This window comes from Ctenocephalides felis, unplaced genomic scaffold (assembly GCF_003426905.1).
Source record: "Ctenocephalides felis isolate EL2017-DRISC unplaced genomic scaffold, ASM342690v1 CF-g0.4_SCAFFOLD_01492, whole genome shotgun sequence".
Lineage (NCBI taxonomy): Eukaryota > Metazoa > Arthropoda > Insecta > Siphonaptera > Pulicidae > Ctenocephalides > Ctenocephalides felis.
This window is the reverse complement of record NW_020537646.1, coordinates 43,203,421-43,224,815: the sequence shown is the minus strand read 5'-3', so window position 1 is coordinate 43,224,815 and position 21,395 is coordinate 43,203,421. Positions and strand designations below refer to the sequence as shown.

At 30.7% G+C, this 21,395-nt stretch overlaps 1 protein-coding gene across 1 annotated transcript in view; it reads left to right on the top strand.

The window, feature by feature from the left end:
• LOC113370055 (transcription termination factor 5, mitochondrial-like) overlaps positions 1-21,395 on the top strand; it is a 148,095-nt gene that overhangs the window by 86,292 nt on the left and 40,408 nt on the right. The window contains exon 8 of the mRNA XM_026610715.1: positions 20,300-20,355. Coding sequence (XP_026466500.1) covers positions 20,300-20,305 — 6 coding nt within the window. The 3' untranslated portion in view covers positions 20,306-20,355. The remainder of the gene's footprint in view (positions 1-20,299; positions 20,356-21,395) is intronic.

The following is a 21,395-nucleotide window of genomic DNA, read 5'->3' as shown; positions in this document are numbered from 1 at the left end:
AATGTTATCCCTGTATCTGTCAGATCGGCTGCGCCCGACGGAGAGTTAAAGAGTCAAAAGTAATTTTTTTTCGTTTGAATCATCTGTTACTTGAATACTGAGAGATTACTTTGTTTGATTTTTGCTGTAAATTTAATATTAGTATTATTACCAATTACGAAGAAATTAGTTTCTGTGTAGATCTTGTTTTTGTGTAATCTTGAAAAGTGTGCGTTGGATACGGTTGTGACAAATTTTATGGGTACGGTTGAGACATGTATTTTACGTCTTTTTTGGTTGAAAGGCTATACTAACTGAATTAAGACAAAATACGAAAGAGAAAGGGAAAGGAAAAAGCAATACAAGAAAAGAAAGATTCTGTTCGGTTGTGGAAACTTTTCTTCTAAAAGTAGAGGTGGCGAAAATTGGATCAAATGCTAAGAAATATGCAGTTTCTGATTCCACGTAAAATGCGCAGATGATAGTCACTATTGCATTTGTCACCATTTCAATTATGATGCTGACTAGATCTCAGTTTGTTGATACTTAGTTACTTTAATATTTTGACTGATTAGTAAACTGATAAATATTGGTAAACATGTTTGACTAATTTCAAAAAAGAGAAATTTGCTTAATAATGATGTCCTTTAAATAAATCTTCCGGATCTGATATTTTCCTTCTTGTGTGAGAAAAATCAGAATGATGGATCATTTTTCTGCTATACTATTTGCTTCTACTTTTAAATTCTCAATTTCATGCCGATACTTAACCTGTTTTTCGTCCTGCCCATATGTCATGTTGATAGCTGCCCATGTTGATAGCTGCCTTTCGTTAAAATATAAAATATACATTTCATGCAAAATAAAAGATTGAGTTTGGTGCATTGAGGTGCATTGTTTTTGTGGCCTCTCAGGCTGGGCTTTTCTTGTGTTGGAAGCTCGTGGCATTTTTCAACTCCTGCCACCCTGTAGTTACTCCACTACTAAAGTGCCTAAATTCCGTATGTATGTGCAACATGTACCATTGTGCAATCATTTGTGTGGCAGAAAAGAATAATATATAGATTATGAATTTTTAAACTAGGTGTGAGTTGCATTTTGCTTTAAGTCAAAATAATATACTTAATCAATAAGAAATCAATTTAATAATTTACGAGTGATTTATAACTATAAGTATACCTAGTTGCTCCAGATTATTAAATGTTAGAAACCACTGGTATTTTTACAGTTTGAACAAATTTTGCAAACACGTTAAATATTTTTGACAAATGGTTTGAATATCACACATGATTGAAAAACGAATATGCCCAGCCGATTAATCTACTAAACTATTAAACCACTTGTCGAAGGCCTCTAATATTTATATTAGTATATTTATTAAGAACGCAAACTCTGTATACAACGTTGTATTAGTATCAGCAAAATTTAACATTCAATTACGAAGAAAAGGCCCAATTATTTTTACCAAAAACTAACCAATACGTTTCCCAAAAGGTATCTTTCAAATTGTTTTTGAATTTTTAAAACTTTGTATTGAGCACTGTATTTTAGTTTACGAGTCCTTAAATTATTTTTTAAGTATATATTATTTAAATGTTTCATAAGATGAATTAAAGAGTAAGATTATTTTAAGTTAGATTAGCGAATATTTTTATATAACATCTATAAAAGCTTACACGTGAGTGGGGTAAAAGAATTCTTTGCCCTGGCAAATGTGTAAATAACAAAAAGTAGTAAATAAAAATGTAAATTGAGTTAAAAAATAATTGTATAAAAGATAAATTATATAAATAGTTATTTGAACTTTGGTTATGAATATTGCTGACAAAGTAAAGGCTCAAGGTTATATACAGTGTTATCCCTATAAAAATTGTGCCCAGAAATTTTCATACTGCATTAGTTGAATAATTTAACTATTATGTAGCGAAATTTCTTTAAAATTGCAAATAAGACATGGGGTACAAGTATGCTGTCAGATAGTTGTTTGTTGATATGTGTTATTTGTTGTGATATAATTGGATTGGTTTTCACAATATAATTGCTTAAAGTCAGATTGGATTTTCTTTGCTCCGCCGTACCCTACTTATAAAATTTATCTTAAATATAATATTAATTTTTAAAGAGAAAAGTTTAGTAAGGGTATTATAATAAGGGCTTTTAAATGTTCATTAAGATCAAGGATAGTAGTGATTTTTTGCTTCGAATATTCGACATATGGCATTTTTAACTTTCTGGAAAATTTTATAGGCCCTTTTGTTATTATGATAGTTTAGAGGTGAAATTTCTTTATGTCTGAGACTTTTCACCAAACTATAAACTATAAACTATAAACTATAAACTATAACCAGTTCCCATAAGTTATAGTAATCGCAAAAAAATCGAAAATGAAAATTTTTATATATCTTTACGTTTTAAAGGCTTCTGAAGAATTTGGCATACCTTAGAAAAAATGGATGTATGTTTGTGTGTATGTGTGTGCGTGTGTGGGTGTGCGTGTGTGTGTGTGCGGATACAAATTTTCGTCGACGATTTCGGGAACACGGTTCATTTTAATTATTCAAAAACGTGTTGATTAGTTTTTGGAGAAGGCAGGTCTCGCCGTTTCGAAAATACGGGAAAAAAGTGCCAAAAATGGTAAGACAGCTTTTAAGAGAACGGAGCGTTCGATTTTAATAATTCAAAAAACTATAATAAATTTCCTTGTATTGACAAGATGAAGAACTGACTAAATTTTTGGGAACGCAGGTCAAGCGGTTTCAGAGATCTACTAAAAAAAAGTAATAAAAATGTCATTTGGCGGTCAAAAATGATCATTATCAGATTTTGCGTAAAGTTTTTGTTTACATTTCTATGGGTTCCGTAACATCGTTTGTCCGTTAGACGGAGACGCGGCGCTTACGCGCTTCTATATTTCGTCTCTGCGCAGCTAAAGCAAAAAAAAGTTCAAAATTTTCAAAATATTTCAAAATAAAGGAAATATTTTCTTTCAAAGTCTTTTTTTTCTAAAAAAGTCAATTTTTTCAAAAATTTTAAATTTCTTAAAAATAGATATTTTCCAAAATTAAAAAAAAAATTGTTTTTAAAAAAGTTAATTTTTAGTACGGGAAGTTCCAGCAATTTGCCTTAAGGCACGATTCCATTCACCACTAGTTAATATTTTCTTCTAATTTCTTGGTTTAATGTCCCTGATGCACGGTCGAAACTTCTCACGCGCCGACTATGAATTTTCTGGCGTGCCTGCTATGCCTGGGCTATTATACAATATTTTAGTATTGTTGGCATTCACAGTGTGAACTGCGGTAAAATTAACTTCCTGCTGATTAATATCTTCTTCTATCTAATGAAACACAATCAGACTCTTCAAACTGTCACTAACCTAATTGAATAGCAAATACCACTTAAAAACACTCCAATAATAATGAATTCAATGAGTTCAATATAAATCACGAGAGCAAGATTTCATTTAACTAATAGGATAATTTATAAGCACAAATTCATGGGTTTTTAAAACAAATTACTGAATAAGATATTGATTTATATTTTAACATCAATTTATATCTAACCACTATAAACAGTAAATATTAACTCACTTTTAAGTAAGTATGTTTAATTATATAGTTAAACAATACAGAATATGTACTTTTTAATGCCTTTAATAAACCACCAATTTTTATATTTTTAAAAATATCTGAATTTAAAAAATATATAACAAAATGTATTTTTTTTTAAGAAATCTTTTGTCTTATTGTATTGAATTTTCTTCTCTTTTTCTCTTCCGTATTTTGTCTTACTTAAGTTAGAATTTTCTTCATCTGTCTAAATTTTACCCAAAAAAGATGAGAAAACATGTCACAACATATACATGTCATATAAGACAAAACTGATTGCTCGTAATTAACTACTTATGTTCGAGTTACAGCAAAATAACAAACAAAATGATCTATCTGAATTTAATTAACAGGTATTATTAAACAAAATCTGTCAAAAAAACTTACTTTTGGTTCTTCCAAAGTAATTCAGTCTACAGATCATGTTAATGCCGGGCACCGACTGAAAGCAAGAACGGAACTTATTCAAACAAACATACTTCAACTTTTTCCCTTGGGACCTTATTTCAAAATTAATACAGTTTAGCTATTATGAATGTCACTACCATAACCGGGCACAACATACCCAACCTTTCCTGTAGAGAAAGTTCTTAATTTTGCTTTATTATTCAAAATATTTTTTTTTTTTTAAATATTAGTTAAAGAATATGTGTAATTACGCAGAATTACCTTTACCGGCCATTACAGAAAACTAATAATTACAATTTCCAAATGAAGTATTTCATACTGCATTTGACTTTTCAAAATTGGTTCAGGTATCGGTATTATTTGCACAATTACAATATATCATTTCTTAGGCTAATTTTGCATTCATGTGATAATTGTACAGAATCGACTCGGCCAATCGTCGCGAAACTATTTCCCGCGAGTTTTTTTCTCAACAAACTACTTTTATAAATTTTATCGAATATTTGAAGAAAAGTCAAATTCTGGCTCACTTACACGCACATTCATACTTTCTCCAATTTGGGTGACAACCGATTCAGAATGACTTGAAACGTCGAGTAAATATTAAATAAGATTTTCGGGATAAGTCAAACTTCATCTTCGTTAAGTTACAAAATATGTTCTACTACATGGAATTTCTAGTTGACTGTATGCTACTAATTGCAAGTAAACAAAAATGAATAAATAATAATTTACTAATGAACAAATATTAAGAGATAATTTTTGAATAAACTATGGCTTCAACATTATTTGCAAAAAGTTTAATAGAATATAATTATTTAAAGAGACAAAATATGCAAATTGTTTTCAGGGTCGCTCGCGAATATCCAAAAACAGCTAGGCCATACTTGTAATTCCCATATATTTGTATATATAATTAAAACGTAATTGGCATTTAACTATTCGGCAATAAAGGGCCTATGTATTACGCTATATTACATATTAGTATTACATATGTAACATTTGCAAACTAATCTTACAAAGCATATTTGGGAAACTATTTGACACAATAATAAAGCAAAACGAGAATTATTGTTTTTAGAAATATTTTAAAATATTTATTTTCTGGGAGTTATAAATTATTATAGATTTTATTATAAATGCCATTTTACAAAATTCAAGAATTTCAAAATTTGAAAGCAATATTTAAAGTGTTTCTTTTATTTATTTAAAAAAATTCACATTTTCCAGAAAAATTCAATTTTCAAAAATTTCAAAACTTTTAATAATCTATTTTTTTCAACCTTTCCACAAAATTTAAAGCCTTTAAAAAATTACTTAAGATACGGGAAGTTCTACAAATTTGCCATAAGGCACGATACCATGCAATACAGTTTTTTTTATTTTAGCACATAATAATTTTTACAACTATCCGAAAAGCACAAGTAGAACTTTAGGTAAAATAATAAAACATTTAAAATTTTAAATCATCTGACTGCAGCAATTAGGCGAAAGTCTTCTCTATGGATTGCAAATTTTCTTTTTAAACTTGCCCAAATAGTGTTCTGGATGAGTTTTCTTGCAAGTGAGTTTGGGTCATCTTTGATGCGGCTTTTGTACTTATCTGAATGACTTATAACTTCCCGTCGGGTAAGTTATAGTAAACGCAAAAAAATCGAAAATGAAAATTTTTGCATATCTTTGCTTTTCAGAAGTTTTTGATATGAATAATTCAAAAAACATTCGTTTCTTATTGATAAGTAGTCGTGCTGATTAGTTTTTGGCAAAAGCAGGTTCGGCCGTTTCGAAGATACGGGTGCCAAAAATAGGAATTTATTTGTTGAGATAACGAAGCGTTCGATTTGATTGACTCAAAAAACATTTCATTTGACAATTGAATCAATGTCAATGAATTGACAAGATGAAGAACTGATAAAATTTTCGGAAATGCAGGTCTAGCGGTTTCGGAGATACAATAAAAAAAGTAAAAAAAATGACATTTGGCGGTTAAAAATAATCACTAGACATATGCACATCAAATTATCTGGTATTTTTTAAAGATCTTAATAATAAAAACAAATTTTGTTTACATTGCTATGGTTTCCGTATCATTGTTTATCCGTTAGTATGCGAAGCGGCGCTTCCGCGCTCTGATATTTCGTCTCTACGCAGATATCTCATCGCCATTGCTTTGAAAAAAGGTTTGAAATTTTAAGGAAATTTCAAAATTTTCTGAAATCTAATTTTTCAAAGTTTAAAAATATATTTTTTTTCAAAATATTCCCATTTCCAGCAATTTGCTTTAAGGCCACGCACCACTATTGTTAATAATTCGTTTGGTTTGACATCTTTGGTTTTCAGAGAAGTTTGATTTGGAAGCTGATCATCATAGTTGTATTCTAAATCAAAATTGGGTTAAAAATGATTTTGAAATAGTAAATTTTGTTGTGCGTATCAAGTTTTGATTTCCGACCTAGGAGCGAGTGATATCTTCTTCCCGTATCTTCAAACTCTTACTTGTTCTGAAAATGTAAAACTATTAATACAGGTATTCCCAATTTCTTTTCTGATAAAACAAGGCTCACCGCGGTGTGAGTACCCGCGCGGTTGTCACGCGGGCCCTGTTTAGTGATTGAAGGTCACTTATCATAATCTGTTACAAGTGGGAATGAACTTCGTAATTAATCAAGGTTTGTCTAACTGCGATAAAATACCATTGTTATAGAACTGTTTGGTAGGTTCTTCTAAAAGCAAATACATAAGTATAAATATTTTGTTGATGATCACTATCACGGATAACTCGCAGTTTTTAAAAAAATACTACTAATGACGTCAAAATTTGTTATGATCCTTTTGAAGTTATATGAAATTATTAACTTCCCGTAGGGCAAGTTATAGTAATCGCAAAAAAATCGAAAACGAAAATTTTTATATATCTTTACGTTTTAAAGGGTTCTGAACATTTTGGCATACCTTAGAAAAAATGGATGTATGTGTGTGTGTATGTATGTACGTGTGTGTATGTATGTGCGGATACAAATTTTCGTCGACGATTTCGGGAACACGGATCAACCGATTTGAATAATTCAAAAAACATTCGATTCGTATTGATAAGGAGACTTGCTGATTAGTTTTTGGCGCAGGGAGGTCTAGCCGTTCCGAAGATACGGGGCAAAAAGTGCCGAAAACGGTAACTCAGTATTTAAGAGAACGGAGCGTCCGATTTTAATAATTCAAAAAACATTTTACTTATATTGACAAGGTGAAGAACCGATCAAATTTTCATAAAGGTCTAGCGGTTTCGGAGGTCTAATAAAAAAAGTAAAAAAAAAATGCCATTTGGCGGTCAAAAATGATCATTAGACTTATGCACATCAAATTATCAGATATTTTATAGAGATTTTAACAATAAGTATGAATTTGAAAAGTACATCCTTTAATACATGTTAACTTAATTTATTACTAATATTAATCTTATCACTTTGATTGAAATTTTATTTTTACTTTTATTGGTCAAAATTATTTAATTTCTATCAGAACTAATTTTCATTGTCCGTATTTTAAATGAAATAGTAAATAATAAAACTTAAGTTAATCCTGCACAAATAAATTGTTTATTATTACTTTTTTTTTAACTTGCTAAGTACAATTGTTATTAGTTTGTTAAATAAACATACGATCGTCAAGCAAACAATTAGAAGCAAAAACAATTAATGTTATTACAAAAGTTTTATGATAAATATTGACACGATAAATATAAAAAATCTTAATGAATCAAAACACCATTGTATAATTATTGATAACTGAAAAGATAAAAATTGTTGAACGGCTTTATTGGCAGCATCTGGTTATCTGTACTTCACATGTTTTTTTATTTGTCATGAAGTAAAAGAAACATGAAATGTCGTTCATTAAAAAAATTATTTTGACGACATTATATTTATTGATGCAAATGCGTCAATCGCAAAAATTTTAATTATCAATTGTAAGAGCACTTGAAAACAGGTTTCGATTAACATAATCTCGAACAAAGAGGTACTTAAAATATACATGCATATTCCATGTAATATAAGCACATCACAAATATATAATATAAGCATATAACTAGTGGGGTGCACGGCATCGTGCCTTAAGGCAAATTGCTGGAACTTCACGTATCAAAAATTATTATTTTTTACGATTAAATTTAAACATTGGTACGAAACCAATAGAAATGTAAACATAATTTATACTTATTGTTAAAATCCCTATAAAATATCTGATAATTTGATGTCTAATGATCATTTTTGACCGCCAAATGGCATTTTTTTTACTTTTTTCGTTAGATCTCCGAAATCACTGATCAATTCTTCATCTTGTCAATACAAGTAAAATGTTTTTTGAATTATTAGCATCGGACGCTCCGTTCTCTTAAAAACTGAGTTGCCATTTTTGGCACTTTTTGCCCCGTATCTTCGGAACGGCAGGACCTGCTTTCGCCAAAAACTAATCAGCACGTCTCCTTATCAATACGAATCGAATGTTTTTTGAATTATTGAAATCGGTTGATCCGTGTTCCCGAAATCGTCGACGAAAATTTCTATCCGAACACACACACATACACGCACATACACACACACATACATCCATTTTTTCTAAGGTATGCCAAAATGTTCAGAAGGTTTTGAAACGTAAAGATATATAAACATTTTCATTTTCGATTTTTTTGCGATTACTATAACTTGCCGTACGGGAAGTTAAAAAGAGCCTGCATAAGCAGCACAACAATATATGTATAAATGTGTATAAACATAGTCAACCCTCAAATGTTTTTTTTTAAACAGAGCAGAGATTATTTTAAATATGAAGAGCTTATTTTGACAATGATAAAAAAGTTGCAATTCAAACTTCTACAAACAATTTCAAACAATTTTTTTCTAAGACTAACGACCTGTTAAATACTCCTGATACTACTAAAACTAATAAAAAAATATGCTTTGGTGATGAAACAAGTAAATATTGAGGGGTTAAAATATTAATATATATATATATATATATATATATATCCATATATATATATATATCCATATATTACACGTTATTTATTCATTCCTATATTGATTTGTTTATTTTAAATTTATAAACGCATCAACGCAATTATCATCTTCGTCAAAATTTACATAACGTATAATTGTTGAAATTTTCATGTAACACATTACCATCTATATTTAATTCATTTAATTAATATTTTTTTAATATTTTTTATCACCAAAAAAGGAAAGCACCAAATAACTCTTATGTATATTTAGTGTAAAAATCAAAACTAATTGTAAGCAGTTTAAATTAATTATTATTAAATAATTAATTAATATGTTAGTATAATTTTTTTTTACAAAAATTTTATATTGTTCATTTAAAGTTTAAATTTTAAACTATTGCCACTACTTCATATTAACTTAACAAACGTCTTTAAAAACTCGCTACACGTGTTATGTCTTCCACGTGCCAGAAAAATGTTTGATTGTTCAAAACATGCGAAGAAATTTTCTTTAGCAATATCAATTACAATAATAGTCGTATTATAATAATGTAAATATACTATTTTATAGTCACTAAAAATATTAAAGTTAACAGGCTAACAATATGTGAGTTATTAATAAAATATATAAAGGCTGATTTCTTCTTTTCTTTACTTCTGTTATTTTGCAAATTCAAATAAATAACTAGTGGTGTATGAAAGCGTGCCTTAAGGCAAATTGCTGGAACTTCCCGTACCGTAATGTTTGAGAACTTTAGAATTGTGGAACTTCCTGTACCATAATGATTTAATTCGGGGAATATTAACTCAAATAAATTTATATAAATACAGTAAACTTTCGTTATTCTCATTTTATCGTAAAAACATAAGAGCTTATAAATTGGACGACGACATTCATATATGTATTACAGAAAATTAAACTAGCTGTAAGTGGAATTCTGTCTCAAGGCAATTAAGGCATCGTGCCTTAAGGCAAATTGCTGGAACTTCCCGTACCAAAAATTATTATTTTTTTAAAAACGATTAACATTTTTGAAAAAAATTTACTTCGAAAAAATAAGATTTTTGACAAACAATTAGACAAAAAATTACTTTTTTTTGAAAAAATTTTTTTTTAATTTTTTTTTTTAATTTTTTTGTTTTTTGAAAAAAAAATGTTTTCTTTATTTTGACATATTTTGAAAGATCTAAACTTTTTTTCAAAGCAATCGTATTGCTTTAACTGCATAAAGACGAAATATCAAACCGCGTAAGCGCCGCGTCGACGTCTAACGCGTAAACATTGGTACGGAACCCATAGGAATGTGAACCAAAATTATACTTATTGTTAAAATCTCTAAAATATCTGATAATTTGATGTGCATATGTCTAATGATCATTTTTGACCGCCAAATGGCATTTTTTTTTTACTTTTTTTATTAGATCTCCGAAACCGCTAGACCTGCCTTTATGAAAATATGATTGGTTCTTCACCTTGTCAATACAAGTTAAATGTTTTGAATGAATTATTAAAATCGGACGCTCCGTTCTCTTAAAAACTGAGTTACCGTTTTCGGCACTTTTTGCCCCGTATCTTCGGAACGGCTAGACCTGACTTCGCCAAAAACAAATCAGCATGTCTCATTATCAATACGAATCGAATGTTTTTTGAATTATTCAAATCGGTTGATCGGTGTTCCCGAAATCGTCGACGAAAATTTCTATCCGCACATACAGTACAGGCCAAAAGTTTCCGGACACATGAAAAATCTCATTTTCTGAGTTTTTAGCTATATTTTTCATATAAAAATAATTTTATTCAAGTTGGTTTTGTACATTCTACGTAGTATTAATATTTAGTGACTGATTTGTAACCAATTTGTGAGAAATAGTAGACTAATTAGTAATGAAAATGTTAAAATGTCACTGCAGTCGATTTTCTTGAATATGACCACCCTTTGCTTTGATCACTGCAGCGCATATTTTTGGTAATCTTTTGACGAGTTTTTGCAATGTTTGCGCAGGTATGTTCTTCCAGGACTCGTTAAGGCAATTCCACGGGGCAGCAAGGCTGGTTGGATGCAAATCCTTCACGCGGCATTTAAGCTCGTCCCACAACAGCTCTATTGGATTAAGATCCGGCGATTATGCAGGCCACTCAAAAAACCACTTCTGCGAGCAGTAAATAAACAAAAGAGATTGCAATTTGCCAAAACCCACTTAAATTGGACCATCAATCAATGGAAATCAGTTTTATGGACGGATGAGTCAAAATTCGAACTTTTCGGAAGTCATCGACGTAGGAAGGGTAATGAAAGACTCAATTCTAAGTGTATTTCGACAAAGGTGAAGCACGGTGGTGGTTCAGTGATGACTTGGGGTTGTTTTGGATTCAATGGAGTCGGATCGCTTGTCAAAATACATGGAACTTTAAAGAAAGGACAGTATCATAGCATACTTGAGCGCCACGCCATTCCATCTGGTTTCAATTTAATTGGTCCAAAATTTATTTTTCAACAAGATAATGACCCTAAACACACTTCCCGACTCTGTGCCAATTATTTGAAGCGAAAACAAGATGAAAAAATACTTCAAATAATGGATCTTAATCCAATAGAACTGTAGTGCATTTGTCTGACTGATTTGCATCCAAGCAGCCTCCCTGCCCTGTGGAATTGCCTTAACGAGTCCTGGAAGAACATACCTGCGCAAACATTGCAAAAACTCGTCGAAAGATTACCAAAAATATGCGCTGCAGTGATCAAAACAAAGGGTGGTCATATTCAGGAAAATCGACTGCAGTGACATTTTAACATTTTCATTACTAATTAGTCTACTATTTCTCACAAATTGGTTACAAATCAGTCACTAAATATTAATACTACGTAGAATGTACAAAACCAACTTGAATAAAATTATTTTTATATGAAAAATATAGCTAAAAACTCAGAAAATGAGATTTTTTTCAAGTGTCCGGAAACTTTTGGCCTGTACTGTACATACACACACGCACACACACACACACACATACATCCATTTTTTATAAGGTATGCCAAAATATTCAGAAACCTTTGAAACGTCGAGAAATGCAAAAATTTTCATTTTCGATTTTTTTGCGATTACTATAACTTGCCCTACGGGAAGTTAATAAACAAAACTTTATCAATCGGATTTAAAATGAAGTCTAATGTTTATAAGAATTTATAAATTCAGAACATCTCTCTAATAATAGGAATCGAATGTTTTTTAAATTATTCAAATTCAAGCCATTCTGAATCGAATGATACCAAATTTGAAAAAAGTATGTATGTTTGGGTTTGTAGCCGATTTTTGACCCTTTCGTCGACATTTTCTCAAAAACGACTGCACCAATTTCAAAAATGTAAAAGCCGTTTGATGTAACTTATCAAAGACTAGCGCTTGTGAGATTTTCGCGACGATCGGCCAAGCCGTTTCTTTGCAAATATCATCAAAGTGAAAAAAAAAATTGTCCACGTTTTAGGCCACAATTCTGAATTAATTTTCAATAACAATTCGAAAGATATTATTTGGGCCGAACCGTCTCTTCGTAATTAACTGTTGATAATTTTTTATCGATTTAACCTATTGATAGACATCATATGGTGCTAAAGAACATATTAAGTATTACGGTCCTACGACAAGTCGTTTAATTTTTATGTTCATAGAAAAAAGAATGTAGTTCCGACTAAATGTGGTATGAGTGTAGTTTGAATTTGTATATTTTTTTCTTGAATTTAATAGTTTTCCAAAGAATCGGTGAAATAGTACCGCAATACCCCAAAATCAAAATCCCGCGCTCCTTACTTATTTTTTACAAAAAACTACTTGTTTCTAAGTAATTCTTCATAAATCAACGGAAACTATGATTAATACAAACAAATTATATAATGTTTCCCATAATATGATTTTTATCATAAATCAACGTAAACTACAATTATTATCATAATACAAACAAACAAAAGATATTATGTCTCCTGTAACACAATTTACATTTGTCACATCTTGCAAACTATATATTTTACCCAATCTTCTTCACTTCAATCTGTTTATAATTTTTCTATGGCACAACTAGCCCCAAGGTTTGCTCCTGTTACTAGTTACCCCCGTTACATATAGCCTCTAGCAACCCTACAATTGCTAATAAAAAACATATAGTTTACTTGAACTTCGTACCTCCTTTATTTTTTATTACAAAAATAATATTTATAAAAATTTAAATAAAATATAAAAAATGTGGTGTTGTATGTCAACTTTTTTATTTATCACATACTTTTATTTTCTGAAATAATTAACATATCGGTTACATGATCACAGCTTCACATCTGCTAATATTTTCGGTAATACGTAATATTTTAAATCAAACGAAATATTTCTAAATATAGAAAATATATTTAATAAAAAAATGACAATAAACTGAAATTTAGACTTATCTCTCTCTATGGTGACAAGTGTGTTTGCAAAGGCACTGCCTTATTAACTATTATATCTTTACAATAAACAATTACGTTCATTCGAGCTCGAGCAACCGAACTGAACGGATCGGAGCGACTAGTAAGTACAATAAAAGTGTTACATAAGTAATGGTTTATAATGGAGTATAAACCGTTCGAACCCGGCGGGGTATCAATACCTGCAGTGATAGATAAGGAATACAATAGCACGGAGGTCGAAACAGGCATCCAAATAGGCAAATCGATTAATGTTATCAACAATGATGAAGTAATGGAAAGTGATTTTTCGGAAGAAAGTGACAGTGAATTTTTAGATACAACAGTTTTACCGAGCAATGTGGAAAATAATTCGCGGAGTGATAATAATACATCGATAAATCAAGTGAATTTAAATAATATGAATGTTGATGACAATAAAGTTATGTTGCGAAAGAACAATAAAAGAAGCAAGAATAAAGCTAGTTTAAAAACGGTTAATATACCCGAAGAATTAATCAAGAAATTGATAAAATTGGATTCTAAAAAAGACAAAGTAACAACATTAAATGAAAATATGGAGGATAACCCAGGTTGCAGCAGCACTGGAAAAAGTAAAAGTTGGATAGAAATGATGGATGAAGAAAGTAATATGACAAATGAAGATAACACTAGAAATAATAAAATAAACGAAGAAATTAATTATTATGAACCATATGATGAAGGACCGTATACGGTTTTTGCAGAATCAACTAACGAAAGCATTGGCAGATTTCACAATCTAGCTTTAGGCAGATTGATATTCAAACAATCGCTTAACATAAGCAAAAATATCATAGATATCTCAAAGATCGGGAGAAACAAAATCAAATTAGTATTTAAAGACTACTTTTATGCTAATAAATTAATCAAAGAGAAAATTTTGGAAAAATTTAACATACGAACGTACATCCCAAGACATAAATTATACAGAACCGGCATTATTTTTAACGTTGAACCCGACATGGATGAGCAAGAAATCATGGATGTTATTAGATCGGATATCAAAATATTAGAGGTCAAATGCATTAAAAAAAGAAACTTAGAAAAAATAAATATGAAATCACAAATGGTAAAAATAGTGTTCAGGGGTAACTATCTGCCAGAATACGTCTCAATGTATTCGGTTAGGTGTGCTGTTAGTCCTTACATTCAATCTGTAATGCAATGCCACAAATGCTGGCGTTATGGACATATAAAAAATCAATGCAAAAGCAAGATAAGATGCCGATTTTGTTCAGAAGAACACTCTCATGAAAATTGCCATATCGTGTCAGACTTTATATGTGCAGTATGCCATGGAAACCATCAAGCAAACGACAAAGAATGTAAATTCTTCAAAGTAAATAAAGAAATAAAAGAAATGATGGCACTACATAACATATCTTATCTTGAAGCTAAAAACATGATGTGGAAAAAAGGATATGCTGAGGCTGCTAAGATCAACCCGTACAATCCGGGGTTTAATTCATCGTTTCCGAGACTAAACGGCAATACCGAAATGGATTCACACAGACATAAAAATAAATATGAATTATTGAATAGTTTAGATGAACAAGAAATTAACATTGACAAAGACAGATTAATGTTAATGAATAAACCAAGAAATATTATGTATAAACGTCGAACAGAATACTTGAGGCCGATCAATCGATATAACAGAGACCAGATAAATGAAAAACCTGAAAAAAGAAACCAAGAACAACTAAGCCTAAACAGTAATAGGACCAATAAAAAGGAAGAAAATAAACGACAATTAAATCATTTTATAGAATTGGCATTGAAACTTCGAGAAAAAATAGAATGTGAGAGAAATAAAGAAAGTAAAGAGATAGATGAAATTATATATAAGTTAAAATGGAATACACATACCATTATGAATTACTTAAACCAGAACAATAAAACAGGTATAGATAATCGTGATAAAGATGAAATACTCAATAAAATAAGTGCAGTCAATTCTAACGAAAGTTAGAAGATAGTGAAAAAATAATTATAACAAATACCAACCAAAGATGGATAATATAAATATTTTACAATTAAATTGTAGATCTTTAAGAGCAAATAAGGAAAGCATCGAAAATCTTATGTTTCATAAGAAAATTCATATGGCAGCTCTTACTGAAACATGGCTGAAACAGGGCCAATTATTTAAATTCAAAGGGTATAACATATTTCGACAGGACAGACAGGACGGCTACGGTGGTTCGGCCATATTGATCAAAGATAACATTCCGTGCGAAGAATTCGCACATTCACTAAGTAACCGAGACATACAAATGACCGCGGTAATAATTAAATCGGCTACTCCGTTCTGTTTGGTTTCAATTTATTGCGCACCACAGGCAACAAAGGATCTATACTTAATCAAAAATATCATCGAACAGATTCCTGTCAGAATAATTCTAACAGGAGATTTCAATAGCAAACATTTAGCTTGGGGTAATGAAATAACTGACAAAGGAGGAGCTATTATTTACGACATTGTGGATAGCCTTAATCTGTTAATGCTGAATGACGGAACGCATACGACAACACAAACGCCTAGGAAGAAATCAGCCGCCATCGACCTGACGTTCTGTTCGCCTTCTGTTCATGATAGACTTCATTGGAGCGTAATTCCAGATAATGTAGGCTCTGATCATTTGCCTATCTTAATAAAGATGCAATTCAAGTATAATACGAGAGTGGGATGGTATTCAGGCAGAAAATGGATGACTAAGGAGGCAAATTGGAATGAGTATAGATTAGATATCGAAGAGACTTTAGAGACATCATACATTCCAAATGATTCGGAAGACATGTATAATTTTATTCAAGAAACAATAAATAATGCAGCCACTAAGCACATCAAACAGTATAAATTACCAAGATCGGATACATTTAAACCGGCGTTATGGTGGGATAACGAATGCGAAATTCAAGTTAGGAAAAGAAGAATAGCATTTAAGAGACTAAAAGCTCAATTCAACTACAAAAATTACCTGGAGCTCCAAAAAATCACAGCACAGACTAGAAAACTATTTAAAACAAAAAAAAGAGAAAAATGGCTTGAATTCGTGAATTCCATCAATAGAAATACAAACATGAATAAATTATGGAACATTGTAAAAAGATTAAATAATAAAAATAATGGCGAGTCCCCAATTCAGCAAATGAGTGACAATTTCTGCGAGACAATTTTGAAGATCCACACGCCTGACTTTGTACCTGGTCCCGTACAATACTCCCAAGACCAAGCAGAAGAAGCAAGTGATGACCACGCAATTCATGAAATCGAAGGACGCATCGATTATGAGGAGCTAGAACTGGCACTAAAAGACAAAAGAAATAGCTCGCCAGGATTTGATAACATCACATACATTATGATTAAAGAATGCCCCAAAGCATTCAAATGTATAATAGTTGAAATGTTCAACTTTATATTAAATTCAAGTTGGATCCCGGAAGATTGGAAAATTGCGGTGCTAGTGCCAATACTAAAACCGCAAAAAGATCCAAGTGATCATAAATCCTATCGACCAATAATGCTTCTTCCTTGTCTCACGAAAATCTTTGAAAGCATTTTAAAAAAAAGATTAGAATGGTACATAGAGAAAAAGGGTATATTAAATAAATATCAATTCGGATTTAGGAGAGGAAAAGGTACAATCGACTTGTTAAGCGAGCTACTTGTAGATCTTTATAGTGCATTGACAGATAATAAAGAAGTGCTACTAGTTACGGCCGATATTGAAAAGGCATATGATCATGTTGATCATAATATTCTCAAAAAGAAGCTACATAATTATAAGATCCCAGACAATATTATTATTATTATAATGTCACTGCTATCCAATAGGAAAATATACGTGAGAAATAAGAATCGTCTAATAGGGCCAAGGACAGCATATATGGGCATCCCACAAGGTTCGATTCTGAGCCCTCTCCTATTTAACATCTATATGGCAGACTTTATATCGTCAGAAGGGACAAGAGTCAAAAAACTACAATATGCGGACGATCTGATTATGTACACAGTTTCTCACTCAGTAGAGCATTGTAGAACAGAAATGGCTAATGCCATATCAAAAGATTTGGAATGGATGCGGAATAATAGACTTGCTTTGGAACCGAGGAAGACCAAAAGCATAATTTTTACCAGGCATAGAGCTCCCAAAAATATGCATGGAATAGATATTGACATGACAAGAATCGAAATATTAGAAAACATTAAAATCCTGGGTGTGACTTTTGATAAAAAATTAAATTTCAACAAGCACATAAGCGAGATTTTACTCAAATGCGAGAAAGGCATTAATTTACTCAAAAGAGTATGTAACACCAGCTGGGGTACACACCCAAATGCATGTCTTTCTTTATATAAGGCTATCATTAGACCCCATTTCGACTATGGCTGTCAAATTTACGGAGGATTGTCCGCAGGCTTATATAAAAAGTTGAGTAGAGCGCAATTTGCAGCTATAAGAACATGTCTGGGATCTTTAAAATCAACCCCCACTAACTCTTTATTAGCTGAAGCCGGGGAAGCTCCCTTAGATATAAGAAAACAAGTACTAACGAATAGATTCTTGATCAAAAAATTTAATTTTGATCATTCATGGATTCAAGATCAGTTGGAGGCACTGGCAGTTCGACATTTCAATAATAGGTACTGGTTTAATAAACCGATCCCTCCGCTAGTTGCTGGTTTCTATTCATTAAAGTCTTTAGAAGATAACATCATAATAAGCAACAGATTGGCGTACTACACAGTGACTTGGAAAGCAACGATTCCCAAAAAATATATACACCTATCAGACGAATTAGTCAGTGGAAAGAATATGAATAAGAAAACAATCAATCTGGAATTGCACGCCTTACTGAACACTAGATGGGAAAAGTATATACAAATCTATACGGACGGCTCAAAAACTGATGACGGCGTTGGCTGTGCTGTATACATACCAAGCCAGGATATACAGCTTCAAATTAAACTCCCAGATTGGGCATCAATATTTACTGCAGAATTGACGGCTATCAACAGTGCGCTAGACCTAATTAAGGAACATAATTTAAAGAAGGCAATAATTCTTTCTGATAGCATGTCCTCACTGCATGCCTTAAATATGCCTAAAGATTATGGCAATCCTTTAATATTCGACTGTTTACAAAAAATAGAAAAGCTAAACAACAATAACTACAGGATCGAATTAGTATGGATAAGAGGCCATCACAATATCACCGGGAACGAGATCGCGGATAGCCTGGCCAAAGAGGCACAAAACTCAGCCACTTTAATTAAAAAAGCTCCTGCCGTGGATCTGAAACGAAAGATCACAAAAATGGGGATGTTGCATTGGCAAAAAATATTTGATCTCGAATCAGCGTCAAAAGGAATATTATTCCGACCGTGTAAACCGATAGTGTCCAGAAACACATGGTTTGAAAAATTGAACTGGAACAGAAGAGAGATATCTACAATATGCAGATTAAGATTGGCGCACACGAAGAATAATGTTCATCTATTTAGGATTGGGATAAAACAAGACCCGTTCTGTTCGTGCAGCACTGTACTGGACACAATAGATCACATATTGTGGAGTTGTCCATTGTATGAAAGGCAACGAATAATTCTGTTTAAAAAGCTTCAACAGAGGAAGGTGTCATTTCCTATAAATGCTAGGTTCATCATTAGTAGTAATAACATTGATTTGTACAGAATACTGATAGACTTTGTAAATGAATCCAATATAAGGTTATAGAGTAGGATGTTTTTAGGTTTGTTTATTGTAACTATTCTGTAATGGTATTGTGATTTTTAATTTTAATTTTCTTCTTAGTTTATATTTATATTTTGTATTGTAATTTGTGATGGCTGTATGACTGAGGAGTCGAGGCCAGTTAATAAATAAATAAATAAAAAAAAAAAAAAAACAATTACGTAAAACAATTTTAATCTTATTTATATAAACTTACAATTGGCCATAATTTAAAAGTATGTGACTTTAACATTGCATTTTTCGTCAATCTCTTCATAGCATAAATAATTTCATACAATATTGCAAAATAATCTTTTGATTAATATTTTAAAGATTTTAAATGATAATTTCTGAAGCGCCACGATTAATTTATTTTTGATCTATTACTGATTATATTAACGCCGTCATTTTATTATCTTCAGATTAGATATCTTTTATGTGTTCAAAGTTCGAAATGAAAAGAAGCCGTTACCTAAATTCAGAATCACTTAATAAAAACGTGATTGGAACTGAAAAAGTTTTTTTAACGGCAATTAAATCATTTAGATTTTAGAATGACAACTTTAGTTGAAAACTTTAAACATTTTATGTTGAATTTTAATCTGAAGAAATAAATTTTAGTATTTATTATTTAATTAACTATATTGAGTTGTTGTAGATAATTAATAAGATAGTATCTTTATTGAGTTTGTTAACTTATACTTGTCTTTGAGATAAATTAGAAAATATATTAAAACTAAAAAAATCCAGAATAATAAATTTTTATATACAATATTTCAAAATGTTTGAGTTTTGAAAGTCAATTGTTCATTTTGTACATTCATATTAAAACTGTTCGCTTACACTTAACAAAATATATTGAATAAATTGCTTTCAAAATGTATAGAATTAAAATTCTTAACATTTCCATATGGATTTTAAGGGGTTACACCACTGTAGCAATAAAAAAATCGTATATTTTTACATTTTTTCGGACGGAAGGAAAAGTTGAATTTTTGTATTTTGTTTGTCATCTTACAACGATGTTCGTTTTAAACTATAATAAAATATACCAAAATTTTTTGCTTCTATTTATAATAATAAAACAATTATATTTTATAGGTATAGTGGTGCTGTTCAAATGCAGACATCTATAATAAATTTGCTGGTACATAAAAGTAAGTTTTTAAGTTTTAACTATATATATATATATATATATATATATAAATATATATATATATATATATATATATATATATATATATAGCCATTAAGCTAATAGCCAGACTTCGAAACGGCTTGGCGGTTCATAAAAAAAGATATATTTTGTGTTTGTTTTATCACATTTATTATTCTCAGTTATCTGTATCTGTAAAATATCTGATGATATATTACTTATATGTTTTTAATTTTATATTATTACTAAAAATTAATAAATCGAACTTTTAGTAAATCGAGGAGTTCTAATCTCCGTCGTCCGTCCGAAGCTGTGAATTATTTTCTAAATATTATGTTTGGAAATCAAATACACAATTTTTTTTCTTTTTTCACATATAATAATCTCCTTTATACTAATATTTGTGCACGATCTCTATTATATGATTAGTTGTACAATAATGACAAACACCCGCATTGTTATTTTTCACTAGATGCGTCAAGGCTCTTCCCTCAGGATTTTAATAAGCCATATTGCTCACAGATCAACGCTACTAAAACTAAGTAGTTTCGCTTAACTCATACGATTTGCAGTTGCAAAAGCCCGAAGCTCTATATTTTTCAAAATAAAAAAAATATCAAGAATATTGGTCATTTTTATTGAGAGCTACAATTGAACTATATGGACGGACAATATGATATTTAAATTCATCAAAATGTCAGATTTTTACCTTCCCGAAGTCATTCTGAATTAAATGAGACTTTTGGAAAATGTAGGTTTGTGTTTGTTTTGAGCCGAGTTTTGACCTTTTGTCGACTTTTTTAAAAACGGCTGAAATAATTCGAAAAATTTAAAAGCCATTCGATGTAATTCGAAGAGGGCTAGCGTTTATCAGTTTTGAATTAGCAAAAAAGTGTAAACAGTTTTGTTCAGGGGGCGTCCATTAATCACGTGAGGTTTTTAGGGGGAGGGGGGGTTTGACAAAAAATCACAAAATATCACGTGGGGGAGGGAGGGGTATAGTAAGATATTATGTGTATTTATTTTTTTACTGTTGTTTTT